General features: G+C 41.4%; 1 protein-coding gene across 1 annotated transcript in view; it reads right to left on the bottom strand.

Moving 5' to 3' along the window:
• The window catches only part of FREM2 (FRAS1 related extracellular matrix 2), a 127,826-nt gene extending 105,903 nt beyond the window's left edge, over positions 1 to 21,923 (bottom strand). Inside the window, exons 1-2 of the mRNA XM_052670780.1 lie at positions 16,689 to 21,923; positions 10,870 to 10,959 (exon numbers count right to left, since the gene is read on the bottom strand). Of these exons, the coding sequence (XP_052526740.1) occupies positions 10,870 to 10,959; positions 16,689 to 21,846 (5,248 nt within the window). The 5' untranslated portion in view covers positions 21,847 to 21,923. The remainder of the gene's footprint in view (positions 1 to 10,869; positions 10,960 to 16,688) is intronic.
• Between the last annotated feature and the right edge of the window lie 1,695 nt (positions 21,924 to 23,618).

Here is a 23,618-nt window from a genome sequence, read left to right as displayed (position 1 = left end):
AACAAAGCTTTAAAGAGGCAGCAAGGTGTGTGGTAACAGCATTCCTACAGTCTTGAGGAAAATGCACATTATATAGCAGTGACAGAAGTGCGATGCCAGTACTTCAAGTAAAAGTTACTGAGATTGGAATCCTGGCAAACATTCAGGGAAATGCTGTATCAAGTTGAATGCATTAATGTTTTACTAATGATTTGAACTTAAACAAGCTGAACTCCTTCTTCAGAAAGCGGGGAAAAAAAATTTCTGTGTTTTCAAAGATCTTCTTAAGGGCCTACTGCTAAACGAAATTCTTTCTACTCTTAAAGCCAAAAACTAATTAGTTAAATCTGTAAAAGAAAGATTAACTAAAGGAAAAAAAAAAAAAAGCCACAATATACTAACATAAGAAAATCTTATCTAGGACAAACCTAAACAAAAACCAACACAAGTGAAATTAACTCATTAATTTACTCTAGCAAGATTTTCCCTCTGTTTTTATTATTCCTGGAGTTTAACTTCCTCTTCTTAAATTTGTCAATGGCAATTAGAAAGAACAGGTAATATAATTGCAGGGTAAATTTGAACAACATTCAAACAGTTTGAGTTTATGAAATACAATGAATGTCTTCCTTTTTTTCAGAACGTACATAAACAGGTTGGTGAGGTAAGAGCATTCCATATATTTTGAGATTCAGCAAGGCAAAAAGAACACACAAATTCTCTTCTCTGATTCCTAGCAGACTCATAACCTGCACAGTCTTTTATGTGTTCTATTTTGCAAGGTCAGAAGAGATATCTCTGACCCTACTGTATTTCTAAACAGTAAGAGGATTCTTCTAACTTCCACAGAAAAACTTTGAAGAAAGTTCACTGCCTTAAACTAGCTACTCTGTGCCATTGAGGTAATACTAAACAAGCACATCTGAGCTCATTGTTCTTCATCCCACCTGTACAGTACCGGAAAAGCTACATATACAGATTGGATCCCTCTTGTTGAAGAAGGCTTTTAATCCCTCAGCATTCAGTGATTATGAAATCAATGGAAGTTTCAGTTACAGCAGATTTCCAATGCCTGCAAGCACGGTGGAGGTTTGGCAGATGTATTTTAATTACACAAATGTATGTACGCATAATGTAACACAAATAAGCTGTTGATTAAACATCCTGAGCAGGCAATAAAATCCACCATAGTCATATTGCTAAAGAGTGTTTCTTATAATAGCAGGAATGCCTTGAGTTAAGATGCACAAATTGCATTTTGAACTTTAACAATGTATGTCTTCATTAGATTTTCTCAATTGTTTGTTTGCTCTAATTCCTAGTGTGTCTCCTTCGGTTAAGACTCCCTAATTTTTCTGGGTGAAAAACTGCTTGAAAACTACAGCTGGATTTTCTTTCAGAAGTGTTTATCCCCTTCATATAAATAGCAATTAAACTTTTAAAGAAATTACGAAACTTCTCAGGCATATTTCATCTACTGATGGAATTAATCTTTAAGGAAGCTCTGCTGACTCTACAATGTTAACTAGGAAGTGAAGTGACACAATTTAACTCATCCTGAAGGTTCTTTAGAATCTCCCAGTGAAAAAGGCTGTAAAATCAAACAAGCTCAGTTCCCATGAGCAAGGCTCATCAAGAGCAGCCAGCAATCATTCCGTCATTTCATTCTTGAAAACTGATGAAATCTAAAAAAAATTACATCTACTGTCCTTCCCTTACTCATCCAGATGGGTAACATCATCATAACAGGAAATTAGGTTTGTTAAACGGGACTTTCCCCTAATGTACCTGTGTTGGCTGTGATCACTAGAAAAAAACAACAACAACAACAACAACAAACCAATAAGCAGACTACAAATGCTGGCATTTTAAAGTATTGAAAAATTTAGATTAGCATCAGTTGAATAGTTCAGCTCTCTTTACTACTATTTTAGGATCAGACTTCCAGAGACCTCTGTCAGCCTGTGTGTCACCACACTATGCCCATGTTCCTCCACAAAGTTCTGACAGATGCTCACAGACAGAGTGTTTGTTGAATCAAGCAATTTATTGGCATCTGTGCACAAGTTGGATCTCCCACAGGTAATGGACTCAAAGATTTTTGGTGGTGACTACTTTGATACTAACAGTTCTCACTATCACAAGCCACCATACGACATCATCTTCAGTTGCATGGGGTCAGGCTCCCTAAAACATAATCTACATGTAGAGAAAATGTTCAGGAGAAATTCCCACTACATGTTGAGCAGTGTCTTCTATGTGTCCAGTATGCTCAGCCTTGTGGCACCCAGGGATTGTCAAGGATGGGAAGGTTCTTCACTTCTGAGACTAGCCCTCAGAACTCTGGATCCTGGATGTCAGGGAGGAAGTCCAGAAAAAGGAAGATTCTCTCTTGGTGGAAGAGGCTTGGGTTAGAAATCATTTGGGAAATGACTGGCTGGGTAGATGAAGGGAAAGTAGCAGATACTGTCTACTTGGATTTCAGCAAGGTTTTCAACACTGTCTCCCAGAACACAGGCAAGCCAGAAAATGCGGGTTAGAAGAGTAGACAGTGAGGTAGAAATAAGAACTGGCTGAATGGCAGGGCTCAGAGTGTTTTGATCAGTGACACTGAGCCTAGTTGGAAGCCTGTAGTTGGTGTTATCCCTAGGAGTCTGTACTGTAGTGCCATGACACTACATCTTCTATAACCTCTCTGACAAGCCACTCTCAACTGCTTGTCATCATGGTACTGTCACCACAACCACATCACAGCACACTTTCACTCTCATCTGTCTACTCCATGATAGGCTAATGTCAAAACTTAATGAAAAATGCAGTTACTTTTTATTTAGGATCCCAACAAAATGTACTAAATTTTTAACAAAGATCTTCTTTTGAATTTGTATGTATTATTAACTTTTAAATAAAAACAAAAAATAAAGAAAAATAAAATAAAAATGATTCCCCAGACCTCTTCAATCCATCCCAATCAAAAATATTTGCAGCCAACAACCAGTATTATTTCACAGGCTCATTATAGCTAACTTTAGGAATTAGTGTCTTTCAGCAGGTTCTCATGTCACTAGCAATCACTGTTACTTGTGAGAGTTCTCATTTCTTTCACTGAAGCCTAATGTGTCTGCTTAATCCATTTAATTCTCACATTTTGACTTGATTTTACTGCTCATTGCTGTGCTGCTTTTGTAGCTAGCAGAGCCTTATTATTTACCATAATAATATAAAAGCTAAATCATGGATTGTTCTTGGGTAAAAAGACTGCTAAGTACTTATAATGCTAATCTCAAGCATCACCTCCCCTGCCTCTCACCTGAGCAGGCCAAATTAAATCAATGGCATTATTCAGGAAGCAGGATTCAGTTCCAAGAGCAAAGCTCGTCAATTTTCTCATTAATATCTTGTTCATTAAAAGTACGATTATTCGGAAAGAGATCTCAGCTGAAAATTATTAAAAATGTCTATTGACAGCTGATGGTGTGGAGAGATTTCCCTTCTACCCAAACAATCCAGCAGCTGGGATATTCATTCTACATGGAACACAAGACTATTAGGCATGATTCAAAGAGAACTGGAACCAAAAATACTGCCTGCTCAAAACTCCAATCTAAACCAACAGCAACCTACATGTTATTTCAGAATGAACTGCTCCTAAGCAGCACAATCTAGCAATTTATTCTGTGGAGAACAGCAGTTATAGAAAAAAAAAAAAAAAAAAAAAAAAAAGAGATATGCAAGGCAAAAAGAGAAGAGAGATACACAAAAATGAGACAGAACACACTGGCCCTACACTTGAAGCTTTCTCTAAGCAGTACTTAGAAGGAAACAGGAATATCTGAGTCTAAGCTACATATCACAGAATCACAGAATCACAGAATCACCTGGGTTGGAAGGGACCTCAAGGATCATGTAGTTCCAACCCCCCTGCCTAGCAGGGCCACCAAACATCCACATTCAGATCAGGTTGCCCAGGACCCCGTCCAACCTGGCCTTGAACACGTCCAAGGACGGGGCATCCACAACCTCCCTGGGCAGCCCGTTCCAGGGCCTAACTACTCTCCTTGTGAAGAACTTCCCCCTAACATCCAACCTAAATCTTTCCTCCTTCAACTTTGATCCATTTCCCCTAGTCCTGCTGTTGTCAGCCCTTCTGAAGAGTTTACTCCCCTCCTGGGTGTAGGTTCCCTTCAGGTATTGATAGGCTGCAATGAGGTCGCCCCGCAGCCTTCTCTTCTCCAGGCTGAACAAGCCCAACTCCCTCAGCCTGTCCTCATAGGGGAGGTGCTCCAGCCCCCTTTCCAAAAACTATTTAAGAATTCATACACACGAGGGAGAAGGAGATCAGAACACAAGTAAGGGGCATGGTGTTAGGTCTCACTATGGGAGGGTGGGTTCAAAACTCCTGAAATTAAGTAAATGCATCTGAGCCTTCCACACATTTGCACAAAGTGCCCTAACTTCTGTACAAATGCAATTCACACCATAAATGCCTCTCTTTTCTTAATGCAGAGCAGCACCTCAGCTCAGCATTTTGACTTTGTTCACTTTGTTCAGCTTTTGTTAAAACTGATCAATAATGCAGAATGGGGAGCAGAGGAAAATTTTGCTTTTGGCAAAAACCACCATGCATTTGAATCCAAATAATTAAAAACAGACAAAAATCTAAAACTATCCCTCCCTCGCAAAAAAAAAAAAACAAAAACAAAAACAAATTGTTTTAGCTGTACTTCTACATTTCCAATGTAATTGTCTCTACACAAAACACACAAATACCTCTATATATTTTAACGGACCCACTTAAATATTGTTTTTGCTCTGCAGCCACATTTATAATCACCTCAGTGAATTAATCTTTAATTTACAGATAGGTGAGGACTTCTTTCTATGTTTGTTTGCTGTTGTTGCTTTTTTAAAAATGTATCGTCAAGCTGTTATTTAAACCTCCAGCTAACATTTACAGTAAGAAGTGTGACATGAAAAACTGTTTGGGCACCAACCTCAGGTATATCAAAACAGCAGCAGCAGTAAATCTGGCAACAGATCAGAACCCAATACAGTACTTGGCAAATGATTTAACATACCACCAACATAATACATTCCCATTTTTAAGCCAAAGATAAATGTAGTTGATATTTTCTGCCAAGATGAATGTGACCAAATGTCACATGTGAGGTCAAACAAGGATGCAACAAGTAATTCCCAGTGAAATTTACCAGTCTGCTTCTTTCAGAACTGTCAGATATTAAGCCTGAAATGTCTGTTTGAACGCTGTTATTACAGATCATCCTGGAAAGTATATTAGTGTTATGGCTTTGAAAAAAAAACTGACAACTGTTTAATTTCTATAATCATACTTAGGAGCATCATATTGTTTTCTCTCACATGAATAACACATACCAGAATGGTGAAATTCTTTAAAATATGTCCTTTTTACTTAGTAAAGCACAGGACAACAGATGAATTTCTTTTTTCTTTTTCTTTTTTCTTTTTTCTTTTTTTTTTTAGAGAAAAAATGGAAGCTTTCTCTAAGCAGTAGAGCAATACTTCTTTAATTAATAGTGTTTTTTCATGGCAAAAGCCTATGAAGTTTTCCCAGACAGTGATTTAAGGACTAACTTAAGGGAATTGTTTTTGAAAGATTCTTGCTTAAACAGAGGTTTAACCAAATGTTAGTACAAGAAAATGCAGTTCTGTGTTAAGGCATTTGGGGATCTACAATGAAAAGTTTAAATGAAATTTAGTTAATGATGTAAACCACCAATTTCAGTGAGCCTTGGCTTTGCAGTGTTTTGGCTCAAAGAAAAGCTGCTCCACATAGACTGAAAAAAATAAATCCTGTTTCTTTCCTTCCCAAGTGATCCTCACATTCCTAACCGAGGCAAGAGGCTCTTTCATTACCTCCCCTTTGAAACCAGGCTACCCTTGAGGCACTGTACTGCAAGATGCCACTTAACAGTCCTAAAGAAACAGCTTGGAGGACTCCACTGATCATTGAGAAAAGGGAGTTAGGCAAGGGGGTGGTCAGATTACATTTCAAATTAGGACTGAATTGAAAACGAGTTTTCCCCTTGTTACTGTTGTGTTGTTTTTAAATGCTGTGGTCCCAAATCAGAGTCTTCTCAATTCTTTCCTCAAAGCAGGAAATTTTAATGCAACTGACTCCGTAATGCAAAATACTGTCAGTATGGCACCAGCTTCTCGCAACAAAAAATAGTGAGGCTCATAACAAGAGTTCTTCCCTTGGGTGCTGTGGTCTTATTTCACAGTGCCTCAACCTTCAGAAAACAGACAGGATAGGAAGTGGAACAACAAGTCAGACTACTGTGATGAGAGCACTAGCTAAGCAAGAGCAGGTCATATATTTCAAAGAATCACAGAATTGTAGGGAATTTTAAAAATAGAATTAAAATAATATTCTATATGTTATATATAAAATATACATATTCTCTCTATATATATAACATTCTATATTAGAATTTAAAAAATATTCTGGTGTGGATCACTATTTAGAATAGATGAGCAATTATTCATTGAAGAATAGACCTCACAAGGTCTGAACTAGAACAACTCAGAGTTATCTACAACACCTACACCTTACACATCACGCCTACGCCAACACCTTCCTTTTAGGAAGGATTTTCTCTTATTTCGGGAAGAAGAAAATGGGGACTACAATGCTGTAATAGTCCTTTACAGAGAAGCATTGCTTTGCAGCTAGCATTCATGCTGCTCTAGTACTGCTACCCCAGTCTCAATACTCACTGCTAGCTAGCTGCCCTTGGGTAAGGGAATATATCTGCCTCTGGCAATATCATAACTGGAATGTCAAAGTCTGGGTTGTTGGGTCTGAGCTACGATTTGAGTTTAGTGCAAGCCTGAGGATACATTGTTTTATTCCACAGCATCAACAGAATCTGGCCAAAAATTGCCTTCAATTTGCCTTCAAATAAACCCCTTCAACTAATTTCACATTCTTTGAAACATAGCACATATAGTGCACAACTTCAGATTCAACAAGTACATCAGAGTTTGACAATCATTCTAGATTTTCATTTCTTACTTCCCCACCAGAAAATATTCTATTTCTCCTATTGATTGGTAGCATTGATTCCTTTATTAATCACTGAATTAAGAATTTTGTAATTTAAATATCAGGATTCACCATTGCCATATGCTTGCATTTGCTAAGAGCTTTTTTCCACTTCATAAATGGACTGTGGAAATCACTTCTCAGTAAAGCAGTTCAACAAAGGTTATTTTGCAATTCTTCTGAAAAATAGAAATATCCCAACTTTTTTCAAAGTCTTGCTAAAATGAACTCAACACTTCAGTATCAGCTGGTCTCCATATGGTCATTTTAAGACCTAAATTTGACACAGAGCATAAAGTAAATTGTTGATATGATGTGATATATTGATACAGTCAATTCTTTCAAAACATGGCACGTTCAAAAGTTCTTTCAAAACTGCAGCAGCCAACACACTACACTGTCTTCTTGTCCTAAGTAGAACAGAAATGGAAGGGGTCATCCACCTTATAGATCACTTTGAGGATAATTCCCCAAACATGAAGAATTAGAACTTCTATCTTAAAAAATATCAGTGCTGATACATGCTGGACTACATTCAATTTATCTCACTTTTTAATTACCCTTATGAAAGAAGTCACTTAAGGCCAGAAGGCACTACAACCATACATATGTAGGTAGTTGATGCTGATGATAAGAATCTCACAGAGCTTCAAACCTCAACAAGTACTTTTTGGCAAAAGGTCTGACTTCAGTTTGAATTACATAGGCTCTCGCTTGTAAACAACAGTCCAAATGGCCTTCTCTGCTTTATTCTTTAATAGCCTTCCTTTCTCTTCATTTTGAGCCTGTTTTCGCTGTCTTCAGTTACACTTGAATAGTTGCCATTTGACAGTCATAATTTTTGAGCTATTCTCCATTTGTCTGAATTGCAATTTTGTCCCTTGGCCAACAGATAGACAAGTTCCCTCCAGCACCCCATTTCATGTTTTCAGATCCTAACTAGTGATTTGTTCCTCAGTTTGACACTCACTTCAGAGCTGGCAGAGCAAAGACTTGGTTCTTTTATCCTCTCCTACTCACCTATTCTGCTGTTGCTTGTCACAATAGCAAAAAGATGAACAAAATTCCAGATTCACAACACAATTCAAAGTAGAGAAATCTGAAGACTCCTTCTACTTGCCATGCCCCCATGCAATTACCTGAAGTAATAGCCTAGAGTCTCAGTCAGACTGTGATTTAAAGGCAATTGACAAGTTTTCGCATTTGTTCTCTTTTGTTACTGTGCATTGAGTGGGGTGGATCAACTATCAAATGGTGGAGCTACAGAAAGACTAGTCTTATTTGCAGTTCACAGACCATGAATAAATACTCCAAGACACATAAAACAATATTTTAGAGGTGCTAGAGGACTGTAGGAAAATCAACTTTATAACTCTTTAAACTTAATTTAATACTTTAAAGTATTTGAAGAAAGCCGGGATCGGTATTCTAGCTTCCTGTTGCTAAGGCACTAAGGGATTGGAAGACATAAAATAGCTGGGACACAAGATTACTTATGGAACATGGAACATTATTTATGGAATGATTCACTTACTTTGTTTGCAGTGTCAGGTCCTGCGTGGTAGCCATCACAAACTTGTTACTACTGCAAAATTCCCAATACAAAGATAGAAATCTGGAGCATGCTTTTAAACTGCAGATGTTGGTAGTCTGTGCTCAAACTTTCACTCAGATCTTATGCATAGTTTCTTTGATCTAGCTTAAAATCAAACACTCTGTAACAATAATCTTGGTACCACTGAGAATTTGCCACAATCTATCTGAGCTGCAAACATACCTCCTTTGGTGTCTTTCTGAACATAGCTGAAATACTGCTAGATAAATTATTGGATCTTTCATCTCTGTGACAAATTCTGAAGACATCACTGCTAAAAAAAGAGTTATTTCAATTACACAAAAATGTTTTGATCATGACTTCATCAACTTTTAAACACATTTTTACTATCTTCAGTCAAGGAAAAATTCAAAAGTACTCTGAAATACAACACAACTCATCTTGCACTGAGTCAACAAATAGGAAAGTAAGGACCATCTTACCATCTTGCTAAGTAGCCTGCAAAAATGATAATGTCACAAATTCCAAAGACTCTAAAAAAATCAGCAAATACCTTCTTACTATGATGATGCTTCATATCATGAAAAAAATACAATTGTTACAATCAACAATCTGTTATAACTGGCAAGTGGTAGAAGATGTGTCCAATAAGAGAAAAATTGTTGTCTAGAGCTAGAATATACTAAGTGCAATTTGCTTTAAACACGTATTTGCCAAGATAAAATGTTAAAATATCATGAAAAGAATGTTGGATTCCCAAGGATCAACTCAAATTTAGAATGGATGTTAGACAGTCCACTGAGAGAGCTAATTTTTCCCAGTTTTACTTCTTTCACATGAAATCTTGAAACATTTCAAGACTGAGTGTTTAACTACTAATAGAACTTGAAAATAACGAACAGTATCACCACATAGTGACACTTGCCACAAGAAAGTGAGGTTACTACAAAGCAAATACATCACACTATGTCAAATTATCATTATTTAGCTTTCAAGATTTCTAACTATTCAGTAAAAATAAAATATTTAAGTAAAATGAGCAAAATATTACAAACTCTTAGCTCGCTACTCAATCTCTGAGGTAGCAAAGATTTGAAATCACATTTTCAAAAGTCTCTGGAGGTACTGTCTTTTTCTGTAGTTGTCCAGCACAATGAACAGGAGAACATGATTTAATAAACCTACTCCCAGCAATGGCAGATGGTGATAAACTCTTCAATCTGTGACAGACTAGACAAATGCCTGTTCTCTGATGTTAACACTAGCTCTGCTTTGTAAAGAAAGCACATGCTGAGTACATGAGCTAAATCTGGTCTGAAGTGTGTTTTCTAAGAAGTATATTATGAAATCAACTAATAATATTCTTTGCTAATTATTCATAGAACTGTGTATCACATCGTTAAAAAAGGTATTAAAGTAACATAATCTAGCCAACTGTTACTATGCACAGAAATTTCTTCATATAGAAATATCTACCGAACCAATACTGGATGGAAAAAATAGCAGGTGAATGCATTTAGTTTACTCCTCAAACTATTATTTTCTTTTGTCTTTAAAACAAACAAACAAAAAACCCGATACATTTGCTTCCTAAAATTAACATATGCCAGTATTCTCAAAGTGGTTTCATTCTTTCCTTTTCCATCTTCCACAACCCTATGAGATATTATCAGTCATTAGAATTTGTCACCTGATGAAGATCTTTCATAAAGCCACCAAGGATTCTGTTACGGTAAGGACGTAGAAGCTGAACTTGAACACAAAGCAACATGTACATCAGAGACAATCCCCCATTATGAATAGATGTAAGGTGGTCTTACAGCTGGAATCTTTAAAGAGGTAGGCAACCATAGTAGTGAATCAAAATCCGCAAGGTCTCTCTAGATAAAAGGTTTATGACAATTCATGTGTGAAGATTATGGACAGTGAATACAAAGAAAAAACTACAGAAAGCCCAAATATCTGAGTAAACTTGAATAACATCACTCCCTTTAGTAAGTGGACTTTTTTCATTAGATATAATTATCTATATCTTATTCTAATTATAATTTCTAATTATAATTTCTTCAAACCTCTCTTTGTAGTCACCATCGGCAGTCCACAACATGGGAAAATAAAAACAAAAATCATATCCGAAGAGAAAACATGAACTTCCCCCAATTACATTCCATGTTCTTAATCTCCCCTAATACAGTTACATTCCATCTCTTTCCAGAACAACAAAATCACAGATTTTACAAGTACTCACCACTGTCTTCAACTGTGAAGTGAAAAATGTCACTGGTGGCATTGTCACCCGCTCGTAAAACATAGCATATCTTCATATCATCAATATCAGCTGGAAAGAATCAGGAAAAAATGCACTTTACTTTAAATGCTACAGACAGGAAACTGTTTTGTTTTGTTTTTTTTTTAACAGAAAAAACTTGACTTGTATTGAATAGCTTAGTTTCAGCAGAAAGAAGTCAAGGTTCTCCACTGGAGCTAAGAAACTTCAGCATTTAACAGAATTGAAGCTTTACAGATGTGATTCATTTCCTCTCACTATATTTCCTTATCCCTCGTCCTCTCTTTCATTTAAGATGTATTAGAAAGAATCAAAATGAAATTTAACTATTGAAGGTCAACATTCAGAAAGTTGATTTGTGGCACGTTTTCGCAGAAGTCCAGATACACACACTCTGTCACCATCCTGAGAAGTACTGTAGCCTGCTTCAAGGAAGAAAATACCCTAGGTTTTGTTTCTATTTCAGTCATGCCTGATAATTAGGAAATGGCTTCAAATGCTGATATCCACCATACAGATACTTGAAAGGAGATAAAAAGCATTCTACTCTAAATAACTCATCAGAGGCGATGGGAAACTTGTGACTGAAAAAGGAACAAAACCCAGGGTATTTTATATGTTAAATTCCAGTCCACATAACCCACCTCTGCTTCTATAACTGGATTACTTTTTGACATGTGGCCTAACTCTAGAGAAGGATATCTCTGCTCATTCTGCAGTACAGAGATCTTAATCTCTTTAGTTCCCTAAAAATGGCCTCTGAAACCAACTTAAACATCCTTCATACCAGCCCATTTTCAAGTGAAATGGCATGTAACCTCTGTAAATGTCCTGTCACAAATAGTGCTCAAACACAGTGATCAGGTAGAACTCAACATTACTTAAGCTGACAAGACTTCAGCAACAAAAAATATCAACACAGAATTTTTAATAATCAATTTCAGTTTTAAAAGTATACAAGAAGTAACCAAATATTTATTAATTTAGTGTGCTCTGGTTTCCTTGAGAAGTAACAAGAAATACGCAATACATAAAAGTATTTTTTGTCACTCTATTTGAAAGATTAGACTTTTGTTGGTCAAATTCCCGGTCTGATACTACACCAAACAGTGTAGAGTAATTCCTATTTTATTCAATTTTAAGAGCAAGTTCTCAAAATTAGTGGCATTAAAATGAGTGTCAAGTAGCACCCAAGTTCTATTTCAATGAATGCTATGGCATGTGAGTTGGTCAAAAACAAGCCAAAAGCATCTTTAGAGCTCCTCAACATCCTCAGTTCCAAAAGTAGCCAGACATCTTCTAAGGCAAACAAGTTAAGAAGTCTATCAGCAGGTATATGTCACTAAAGAATCTCTTCTATAAATGTTTGAAAGAAAGTTAGAGATCAAAAATTCACAAGGCTGTAAAGAGGATGCAAACAAATACTTTTTTATGTCAGTGCAGCAAATAAATCTTTCATCCTGCAAACACTACACAGGTACTTAGCTCCGCACATGTGAGTAACCTTATCAAAATCAATGGTTCCAACATACATAAAGATAAGCACTTGAGCCAATGTTTGCAGGACTACCTCATCAAAAAAGCCACTTGTCATCCAAAAATCTCATTTTTGTGAAAAGAATTGCAAAGGAACGGCCTGCTTTCTTTTCATTAAGTACACCTTTAGAGTCAGTTGAGCAGTTTTACACTTTTTTTGCACAGTTGATCAGGTTATGTTAGCTATGTTAAAGCTGACCTAGTTGCAAGCATTATTTATTATTATGCAACTGCAGCACCTACTAAACATTCATATGAAATTGGAATTCTTCCTTCACTAGAAATCCAGCAGCTTTCTCTTAGGGGAAAAAAAAAAAAAAAAAAAAAAAAAAAAAAGAAGAAGTTATCTACACTAGCTCAGGACATGAACTTCCTATTTAAAATTCTGCAGAATTGATGCAGTTAATAAAGGTTACATATATTAATGTCTATTATTTTAAGAAACAAACGTACTTCACAACACAATTAATGTATCCTGACCCTTAAAAGCCTACCCACGTGGGACTGGGACTCTCAAAACAGCACTGAAGATTCCATCATATGCTGTGCATTTAAAACATTATTCAACAACTTGTTATATACCTCTAAACTTCTTTAAATGTGAAAGACTTGGCAGTTTGTTAACAGATTTTTCCCCACTTTTAAATATATTATCTAATCTTAATGAATATCTGTTATGAACAGATTCCAGCCCTAACTTGCAGAGATGAATTCTATGCAATTATGCACACAGGTTATTCTTTGTATACATTTTATCCTAGAGCAGCACTAGAAACTAGAAATTATCATGTAAAAAGTACTCTTCTGTAAATTTGCTCTTCATCATCAAATTGTAAATATAAAGCAATAAGGAAGTAATAATGAATTGAAACAGCTGCTTTCAGATATAACTTGAAGTAATAGATAATAATTGAATAAATTTTGGAACTGCTTAATTTGTTTTAAGAGTATTTTAATTTATTACTGTCAATTGACTCTCTCAATCAGACTGTTTTAATAATAAAATAAAAAGGAATAAAAAGCACCGTTTGCAGAAGTTGGAGGTCTTTTATCCAGAAGTTAGTTCTTCAGTACTCTAACATCTGTTCTTAGCAATCCCATTGAACTCTACAACGTTTGTGAGCTGAAAGACTATTTACTGCAGTGGTAGCAGAAGTATTTGATGTATTACAAAGCTCCACATTGCTTATTCCTGAACAAAACACACAGGGAACCTACTAAATTCTGAATTCTGAAATACTGAACCTACTAAATTCTGCACAACTGCATTCTGAATGGGGGCTTTTAGCTCAATCTGTATGCGAGGCTAATTTCCTTTCTAGCTCTTTAAAAAGTACTGTGGGCCATCACTGCAATGCAATCTCAAGCAGAAAGCAGAAAGCCATTTACCAGAGAATCCCTCTGGTCCCTGTTCTGATTACAGACAATCTTAAAAACTGGACTGCTCAAGCTGCTTGCACAAAAAAATCCTGTTTCATCAGCGTTACCACATTCAAACTGGACAGTTTGCGTATTCACACAAAGATACACCTCATCCCTGGAAGCATTCGAGGCCAGGCTGTCCAGGGCTTTGAGCATCTTGGGCTTATGGGAGGCGTCCCTACCCACAGCAGGTGGTTTGGAAATAGATGATTTTTAAGGACCCTTCCAATCCAAATCATTCTCTGAGCCTCTGATTCCATGAAATCCAAGGAATGGGATTATGAGATTGGTAGAACATTAGGATGGACTTCACAAACCACTGAACATCTCTCAAAACTGAACTGCATAGGACCCTGAAGACCTCAATCTCATTTCAGATTTGATCCAGTTTTTAATAAGGGTTGGACCAAATGACCTCTAGAGATCCCTTCCAACATGTATTGGAAGATCATAAAGATGTTCTGCAAGCTCTATCAGGATCCACATGTTAATGAATTGGGACTTATTTAGCAGTTTGTAAAAGGTCACTCCCCACGGCAGAAATGAGACCCCTAAAAAGGAGAAAGATCTAAACACAAAGTAATATCAGATTTAATGGTCAGTAGCATCCCAAAGCCAATGCCAGTATGAGTGTTTGTTGACAGAATCTGCTTTTATGGAAGTGTCATTAAGAATGTCATAAAAGAGGATCTTATTTACTCCTGCTCTGATAATTAGATAATAGAGTCTCAGGATAACAGAAGTATGAAATGTGCATAAGTTCGCTGCCTTGTGTGCCTTACGCCTCAATTACAGTGGGCTAAAAATAAGGGACAACAGTGAACAGTTTTGAGCATGCAGCTTGGTCTACATAAGATCTCAGCACCTCACATTACTTCTGAAAACTACAGCCTTCTAGGTCCAGCCAAGAATTTATGTTTCCCTGTCATTTATGACCCCTCCCATACCCAAAACAGCTACAGGCATGAGGGCATGTGAAGAAAAAGGAAAGCGAAAGACAGCCTCTGTTACCCATGACTTACATTCCCAGGTTATTTTGTGACTTCCATTAACTCCTGTCTCCTTGCCCCCAATAGATGTATTACCCCTGTGTGAGTTTGATGCTTTCTCCCTCTCACTCTCATGCAGCCTTTCCAGATCTATTCTCCCTCAAGTGACCAGCCCTGCATTCATAAGACATTTTAATGTGTTCGCTTCACAAAATATAAACCATCATAGAAAGCATTTAGAAAGTAGAGAAGAGAGATAACACAGAAATGGTATGCAGATGCTCAGGCATTACTTGATTAATGAGCTCAAAGAAGAAAATTGTATTTACTTCTCAAAAAGACTTCAAATCAGTAGAAATAAAGAGTGCTTGTGCCAGCATGGTCAGAGAGCTTGTGAAGTTTTAACATGGTCTGGAGATCCTCATAAACTCTAAAATCAATTTTCCCTGAGGCTGTAGGCTTCTCCTTCAGCTCAGCATTCTGGTTCCCACTCCCTTTCTGCCCCCATGAAATGAGGTAACATTGTTATGCAGCAGACTGTTTTTAGGGAGCACTGTCCCAGCAATTCTATTCTCCGTTGTAAGAGAAAGCCCATTTAAAAAAAGTGACAATCTGTTATCTCCTCACTCTTACCATCTTCTGTTTCTCACCTACTCTGACAATGACATATTTAATACTGCTTATACTGCATTACCACAGCCTTACTTGCATGAGCTGAAGCTGTTCCCAAAGCTTAACATATTTAGTCCCTCCTTACCTTCTACTCTGCACTAATACTGTAAAACTTAAGGCACACCAGCCATTCTAAAGTTCATCAGGCCTGTCTGCAGTATATTTGGTGCATCTGACAAGAGTACCACTTATAGCCAAGCCTGTAACCAGGGATACTCATCAGTATGAGCTATGTCAAATGAAATACTGTCAGCTACAAGGACTCATCTCTGGCCTTACTACCTACACAGCTCATCCAGTCTGGGCCCCTTTAGCTCTGAGTCTGCGAGTAGTCATACAGTCTAAACACACAACAGCAGCAGGAGGCTCCATGAAACCACATTTCATTAATTCATCACAAAGTGACATGGAAAATTCTCCAGAGAATAGTTAGTGCTGCCTTTCAATTGAAGAAAGTTACTTCATAGCCTCGTAGTAAGGCATGTGGCATACGCAGTTTGCATCCTATTTATACCACCTGGCATTTTAGGTCTGTGTAAAAAGTACCACTGACATAATTTTAAACATTTATGTTACCTTTTAACTTAACCACAAACACTTTGTGGCTAAGGTTTGTGTAATTAAGACAACAAATGCACTCATTATTTCCCCATGTGTGGGAAAAGTTTTTCTTTGGTTTTTTGTTTTTTTTTTTTTTGTTGTTTGTTTGTTTTGTTTTTTTTACAGTTAAGTACACTCAAACTGTATTGCAACTGACACCCTAGCCATAGCATGACCATTAGTTAATAATAGCTTAGCCACTCCTTTAGCACTTTCTAAATAAAATTCTCAAAGAAGGCACTTGGCCTCTAGAGATCTGGAGCCATGTGCAACCAATTCTGTTATCCAAATGAATAAGTCAACTCAATCTAATTAGACTTATTCCAAGCTATTTGGACTGTAAGCTCTCTAAAGCAAAGATGCTCCTTTAATCAGTGTTTATCCAGTAAACACCCTTTCCTTTTTAAAGCTATCACAGACACAGTAAGTAGGACTAAAAAAAGAATAAAGCCACTACAAATAAATTGCTGTCAAAAAGATTATCTCATCAATTATTACACAATTTAACATGAAAAAAGAATGTTACCAGTGAACTAAAGAGCACGGAGAGTACTGTAATACCTTGGGTGAACTGGCTGATGCTATGGTTGCCCTTCCCCAGATGAATCAGGAATCCATGGCGAGGACCCTCTGTGATTCTGATCTTCAGAGCAATATGTAAACTGTCCCTGTCTTCCACTTTGAGCACTTTATTGGTAATCAGAAACCCTATGTGACCCGTGGCCAGAAAACGCAGAGTCTGAGCACCTTTGTTGGTTACAATTTGAGGTACGCTGTTGTCCACAGCCATTATCCGAATCTTCATAGTCTGAGGTCTCCTTGTTTCAAACACAGTATTAGGGAAGACATAGAAATCAGCATGAGTGCCATCTGTAACAGTGAAAGAGAAGCTGTCCTCAACTGATTCTGTGCCATCGTGTTTGTAGCTGATCAGATTCTCATTGAGATCTTGTTTAGTGAAGGTGGTGACTGGTTTGGAGTTATTGAACATGATTTGACCGTGAATTGGTATTTGAGTGACGACAAATTTTAGCAATGGATCAGGTGTATCTCTGTCTTCTACAGTCAGTTCAAACGGGGTTATTAGTTTGTATTCATTTTCAGTCACCACCAGGTTATGGATTGTGACAATAGGTTTCTTATTGTCCACATCACTGATAGAAATTCTGAAAGTACGAAACACGGGGTTATAACCGTCAGTCACCTCAAACTCAAAGCTGTCCATTTTCACCTCATCTTCTGAAGTATGAATGTAATAAATTTTATTGCCTGCTAATAGGAGCTGAGTAAAAGTGGAGATGGGCACCCCAGGTCGATCTGTGCATTCAAGATGACCACGGACGGGTGCTCTGGTAATAGTGAAAACTAGGTTCTCATCTGGACTATTCAAGTCACTGGTGCTAAGCAGATCAGTTGTAAGGGTTACCTTCCCTCCTTCCTTCAAAGAAACTCCTTTGCTGATTACATCTGGGAAGACTATATCAATGCTACCTACTGTGACATAAAAGTAGCGGTCAATGAGAGGATTTATTCCATCAGTCACGTCAAATTTGATAAGATCACGAACACCTTCTCGGCCAAAGTGCATATATCGAATTAGATTTCTATCCACTTCATCTTGAGTGAAGTTCATCCCCAGACTGATATTCTCAACTCCACCTGAAGGTTTTAATCTCTGTAAAAAACCTTGTCCTGGTCCATATCTTATAATATATGTCAAGGTTTTGTCTTCAGAATCTAGGTCAGTAGCTTTCAATATTCTGTTATGAATAGTCCTAGTTTCCCCTATTTCAATCTCCAATCCATCATTGATGGCCATTCTGGGTGTCTCATCATCTACAGGAATAACCATAATAAATATTGTTTTCACTGTGGTGTGTTTACCATCTGAGAGTTTCACCTCGAAATTGTCCTCTCTTGTCTCAGAGTCATCATGTTCATAGAGTATGTTGGAGCTCTCTGTTATCTGATCCAAGGTGAAGCTCTCTGCTAGGACAGTTCCATTGACCAGCTGGTTCACAATGTGGCCATGCCTGGGAAGCCTGGTGATTGTAAATGTTAACTCATCGGCAGGGACATCCCCATCAACTGCATTGAGGATAGGGGTATCAATAACCAGGCTCATGCCTTCCATCACAACAAACTCTCGTACAAAGATTTCAGGCTCTTCATCATTCATTGGCTTAATGACAATAGGGAAAACATGCCTTTGGGAAAAGTTAATGCCATCAGAACATCGGAAAGCAAATCTGTCTTCAACAGGTTCTACACCTTTATGTATACTCTGGACATAAAAAATATGCCCTTGACGAAGGTCTTTCAAAGTAAAAGCACTAATAGCTATACCTGCTCTGGATTTTTCAGATCCTGGGGCTGGAGAGATGTTCTCTACATACCCAGATGTAGATTGGGCAACAATGGTGCACAGGATATCATCACTAGGAGTATCCACATCTTCAGCCCTTAGATGAGCAGGAGTAATAACACGTTTGTCACCTTCCATTACTCTGAACTGCTCCCCCACAAAAATCTCTGGGGCCTTATTGTCTACAGGGAGAATAGTCACCAATACTGACACTCCTTGAACAACATTGCCCCTGATGTTCCACTCCTCAGCCAGGTCAGACAAGGTAAGGTTGAAGGTATCTTCTTTGGGCAGAAGGCCTATTTCACCACTAGTGTGAGCATACACCACAGCACCATCCAACACGTCTCTCTGGGAAAATCTCTCTGCAGGCACCCCTTGGACCAGGATGTTCCCATACTGAGGAGGATCCTCTACAATGAAAGTCAACATCAAGTCATCTGTATCCTCATCTGTACCCTGAATTACATTAGCAGTGATTTCAACAGCACCGTTCTCCAATACATCCAGGTAAGAACCAACAGTGCCTGGGGCCAACCGTAAGGTAGGAACCTCATCATCAACTGGGTGCACATTCACTTTTAATGTGATGGGCACAACATGAACCCCATCACTCACATCAAGGCTGCAAGTATCACTGTTGGTCTCAGCTCCACTATGCACATACACTACCCTTCCTTGTCTGATATCCTCCAAGCCAAAGGCACCTCCCAGGATCAAACTGTACCCAGAAAGCTGCAGCTGGCCATAACGAGGAGCCTGGGTCAGGATAAATCGGAGATGAGCAAGCTCTGTGTCTGTGTCACTGGCATCCAGCTCAGTTGGGCTAAGGACATGGCTGCCTCCCTCAGGCAAAGCAAAGCCAGTATTAGTGATTTCAGGAGGCTGGTTATCCACAGGTTGCAGGTAGATGGTGAAAGTCCCCTCGGCTGCATTGCCAGCTGCATCTTCCACTTGGTAGTGAAACTGAATTAAATGAGGAGCCACTCCCAGCTCTTCCTGGGGGGGGCGGTAGGAGATCTTATGATGATTGATCTGGGCTTGTGTAAAGTGGGTAACCTCCACAGAGTGATCTTCAGTCAGCACAAGGGACCCAAGGCGGGCTCCATGCTCATCTGGAGGGTGGTTAGAGTCAGTGTCAGTGGGGGGCTGGGTTACTGTGTAGCGGAGCTCCCGGTCCCCTGAATCCTGGTCTGTGTAACACAAGTGCTTCCTCCGCAGGGGAGTCACCTGCTGTTCTGCAACTATTAAGTGCAGGCTGCTGCTGCTGTGCAGCTCAGGGGCTAATCTGTCTACAGGATGCACTCGGATCACAAAGGTCTGTGGTCCAGAGCGGTTGGGCGGGTCATTGTCATCTTGGACCCTAAAGACAAATTGGTCCAACACAACCCCAGGGCCAGGGCTGTGTGGCCCAAAGTGGTGGTAAAAGAGACGCCCTTCCACAATGTCTTGCTGCAGCCACTCTCTCACTGGCTTCTCATAGATTAGTGAGCTCCCCACTACACCTGGCACCTTCCTCCAGGAAAAGCCCTCATCTTCTTCCTCCTCTTCCCAGCCAGGAGGTGGCTGTGCTTGCCGGAGCAGGAGTTGGCCAGCTCTGGGGCCAGACTCCACTGTGAAAAGCAGGATGGCATCCTGTGAGTCAATGTCAGTAGCACTAAGAGCACGAGTGGTGATGGGCACTGTTTCACCCTCAGCTATAGCCAGCCCTGTATTAGCATTGAGTAGGGGTGGCTGGTCATCAGTGGGTACCAGGGTAATTGGGAAAAGGAACTCAACATGGTGTCGGGAGCCACCATCTTCCAGTCGCAGCACCAAGTTGTCACTGAGTGGAGACTCACTGCCATCATGCTGGTAAATGACCCGGCCTGCTGCCAGCTCAGCCACCGTGAAGTGTTTACGAGGAGCGGCAGATGCTGGGGTGTCCTCCAGCAGAGTGAGGTGGCCATGTCTCAGTCCTGCCACAACACTCACCTGCACCTGCTCAAGGTCATCCTCATCACTGATCACCAGGTTGGGGCTGGGACCAGGGCCTGAGAGAGGCCGTGACTGCCCCTCATAGAGCACAAGGCCAGTGTTGCGGGTCACCACAGGTGCCAGGGTATTCATTGGCTTCACCACAATCACAAAGGCGAAGGGCTCTGATGCAGCCCCCTCGGGATCCAGCACCTCCAGCTCCAGCTCAAACAGACGTTCCCGATCAGAATCCTCCACAGGGGGCTGGTAGGCAATGCGCAGCTCCCTCACATCGCGCTGGCTGAAGGAGGAGATGGGCAAACTCCGGTCATCTGTGCTGACCATGTGCCCCTGGCCCGGGCCGAAGGGCGAGGTGATGTTGAACAGCAGCAGGTCTGGGGGTGACTCAGCATCCTCAGCTGCCAGCATGTCAGGTGTGAGGGCGGTGAGGACAAACTGATCCACCTCCATCATCAGCATGGCCATGAAGCTGGGTTTGGGTGCCACATTCTCCATCCCGCCTCGAATCCGCACCAGCACCTGGAAGTACTCGCGCTTGAGCGGCACCCCGCCACCCGCTGCCTCCCACAACTCGGCCACCAGCGGCACCAGGTCGCGGTTGGGGGAGCTGCCGGCCGCCGTGTGCCGGTAGCGCAGCCCGAGGCGCAGGAACTCCTCGCAGTCCCACATGGAGGCGGGCAACGGGCCGCCTCCTGCCGTCTCCACAGTCCCTCCCGCCGGCATCGCCACGGCCGTGGGGTAGTTGAGGATCTCTCCGTAGCGGGGCAGCCCGGTCAGCGAAGGCAGCAGGCCCACCCGGCAGCGCTGCCGGCCCGGCTCGAAGGCGAACTCCAGGCTGCGGGCATCCAGCGGGCTGCTGGTGCCCCGCAGGCGCTCCACGACGAGGGGCAGGTTTCGGGTGACGATCTCCAGCTGAGTGAAGAGCACCTCTACCTCCAGCACCAGCGGCAGCACCAGGGCGCGGCTGGGCGAGTCGTAGCGCAGCTGCAGGCGGACGCGATCCCTCGCGGGGCTGCGGCCGCCCAGGTGCGAGTAGCGCACCTCGCGGGGACCGAAATCGCAGGGGAAGCGCCTGGGGCTCAGGCGGCCCGGCCGCTGCCACAGCGGGTCCTCGTCCAGCACGGTGAGGTGGCACCGGTCGCCCGGCTGCACCTGCAGTACCAGGTCCCGCGTAGGGTCCAGCCAGGCGGAGCGGCCCAAGGGCACCCGCAGCCCGCGGTTGGCCACCACGACGGGAGCGGCCGCCTCCGGTGCCCACGGAGAGGAGACGGCGGCTCTGCCCGGCGACAGCGGCTCCGGCAGCCCCAAGCACACGCAGCCGGCCAACAGCAGCAAGCCGGCCGGCAGCCGCCGCGGCACGGCGAGAAGAGCCTGCATGGTCCCTGCTGGAGAAGCACAGCGGCGTACGCGCTCACCCCGCGCACACGCTGCGCTCTGCGGACAGCCCGCCGCGCTCCGGAGGGAGCTCCGCCAGCTGCCGAAGACCCGCCTCCTGCCTCCGCGCGGCCAATAGACACCCGTGGGGGGAGAGACCCTCTGTTGCGATTGGACAGAGACAGTTGTCCATCTCACGGGCCACGGCGGGTTCGGTCCCTCCCTCCGCCCGCCCACCCGCTAAACAGGTTGCTGCTGAGGGAAGGGGCAGTGCGCGAGCGGGGCGGTCGGGGGGGCGCGTGTGCTAACGGCCGCCCTGCGGAGCAGAAAGATGCCCGGCTGTCCCGCTGTGGGGTTGCCAGTCCGGTGCGCCAGAAAGAAAGCAGATAAATAACTCCGGGCAAAACACATCAGTTCGTATCCGATTTCACTGCTCGCAGTGACCAGTCACGGCTGTGGTTGAATAAAAGCTGCGCAGCGTTTCTGACCTCTGGTGTCTGCAGTTAAAAGCACATCAATAAGAGCTTGGTCTTGAGGGAGTGTTTGCGTTTCAGAATTCCTAACGCTGACTTCTTAATTCATTTTCTCCCACTGCAGCTTAACTTCTTTGGTAATGAAATGTGACCTATAGTATTTTAATAGACGTTTTCCAACAGAGGAAAGGCAAATTCAAAACAGTCCAAGCAACGGAGTGCCTCAGGTTTGTTCAGGAGGTTTGTGGGAGGACTCCTCTATGGGGGTAATGCATCCAAAAGCTCAGCTGCAGTGCCTCTGTGCCAATGCACGCAGCATGGGAAATAAGCAGGAGTTGGAAACTGGTGCACTTGATCTTACTGCTGTCACATAAACGTGGTGGGATGATTTGTGTAACTGGAATATTATCACTGGGGGCTGTAAGGTTTTCGGAAGGGACAGGCAAGGAATGGGGGAGTTGCTTCCGATGTTAAAAAGAATGCAAGGAGCTGTCTGTGAGAAACTCAGAAACAGGCTGAGAGACTATGTGTTAAGATTAGGACCAATAAAGGGCACCCAGTGGTTGGGATCTATTGCAGCTACCTGATCGAGGGCAGTCTGTTGATCAGACCTTCTTGCTTCAGCTGCAAGAAGTGTCCTGCTCATAGGCTCTCATCAGTGTGGGGGATTTCAACCACCTGGATATCTGCTGGGAAAACTGTAAGGAGTTGTAAGCGGTCCAGGAGACTTTTGCAGTCCACTTATGAAAACTTTCTTGTTCAGGTGTTGGATGGACTGAACAGAGGGAAGTGTTGCTGGACCTTGTGCTCACCAATGTGAAGGGGATTGTTACAGTCATTAAGATTGTAAGCAGCCTGGGTTGTAGCGACTGTACGACCTGGTTGAGTTCCTGATCTCGAGGAATGTGGGCCTGGCAAAGAGCAGAGTCAGGATACTGAATTTCAGGATAGCAAACTTCAGGCTGTTAAAGAAATTGTTAGATGAGATCTCCTGAGAAGCTGTCCTTAGAGACAAAGGAGTGGAACAAAGTTGGCTACTCTTTAAAGATGCCTTTCTGAGAGCAGAAGAGCTCTTCATCCCTCAGAATAAGAAAGCGGGCAGGGGAGACAGGAAACCGGCATAGACCTGCTGGTCAGACTGAGGGAAAAGAAAGGATTGGACCAGCTGCGGAAAGAAGGGCATGTCACCTGGGAAGAATACAGAGATGATGTCTGGACATGAAGAGATGGAATTAGGAAAGCCAAGGCACAGATGGAACTGAACTTGGTAAGGGATGTTGAAAACAAGAACGAGTTCTGATA

The sequence above is a fragment of the Tympanuchus pallidicinctus genome, unplaced genomic scaffold, assembly GCF_026119805.1.
Source record: "Tympanuchus pallidicinctus isolate F22 unplaced genomic scaffold, pur_lepc_1.0 scaffold11, whole genome shotgun sequence".
Lineage (NCBI taxonomy): Eukaryota > Metazoa > Chordata > Aves > Galliformes > Phasianidae > Tympanuchus > Tympanuchus pallidicinctus.
The sequence above is the reverse complement of the archived record's forward strand: the minus strand, read 5'-3'. Positions and strand labels throughout refer to the sequence as shown.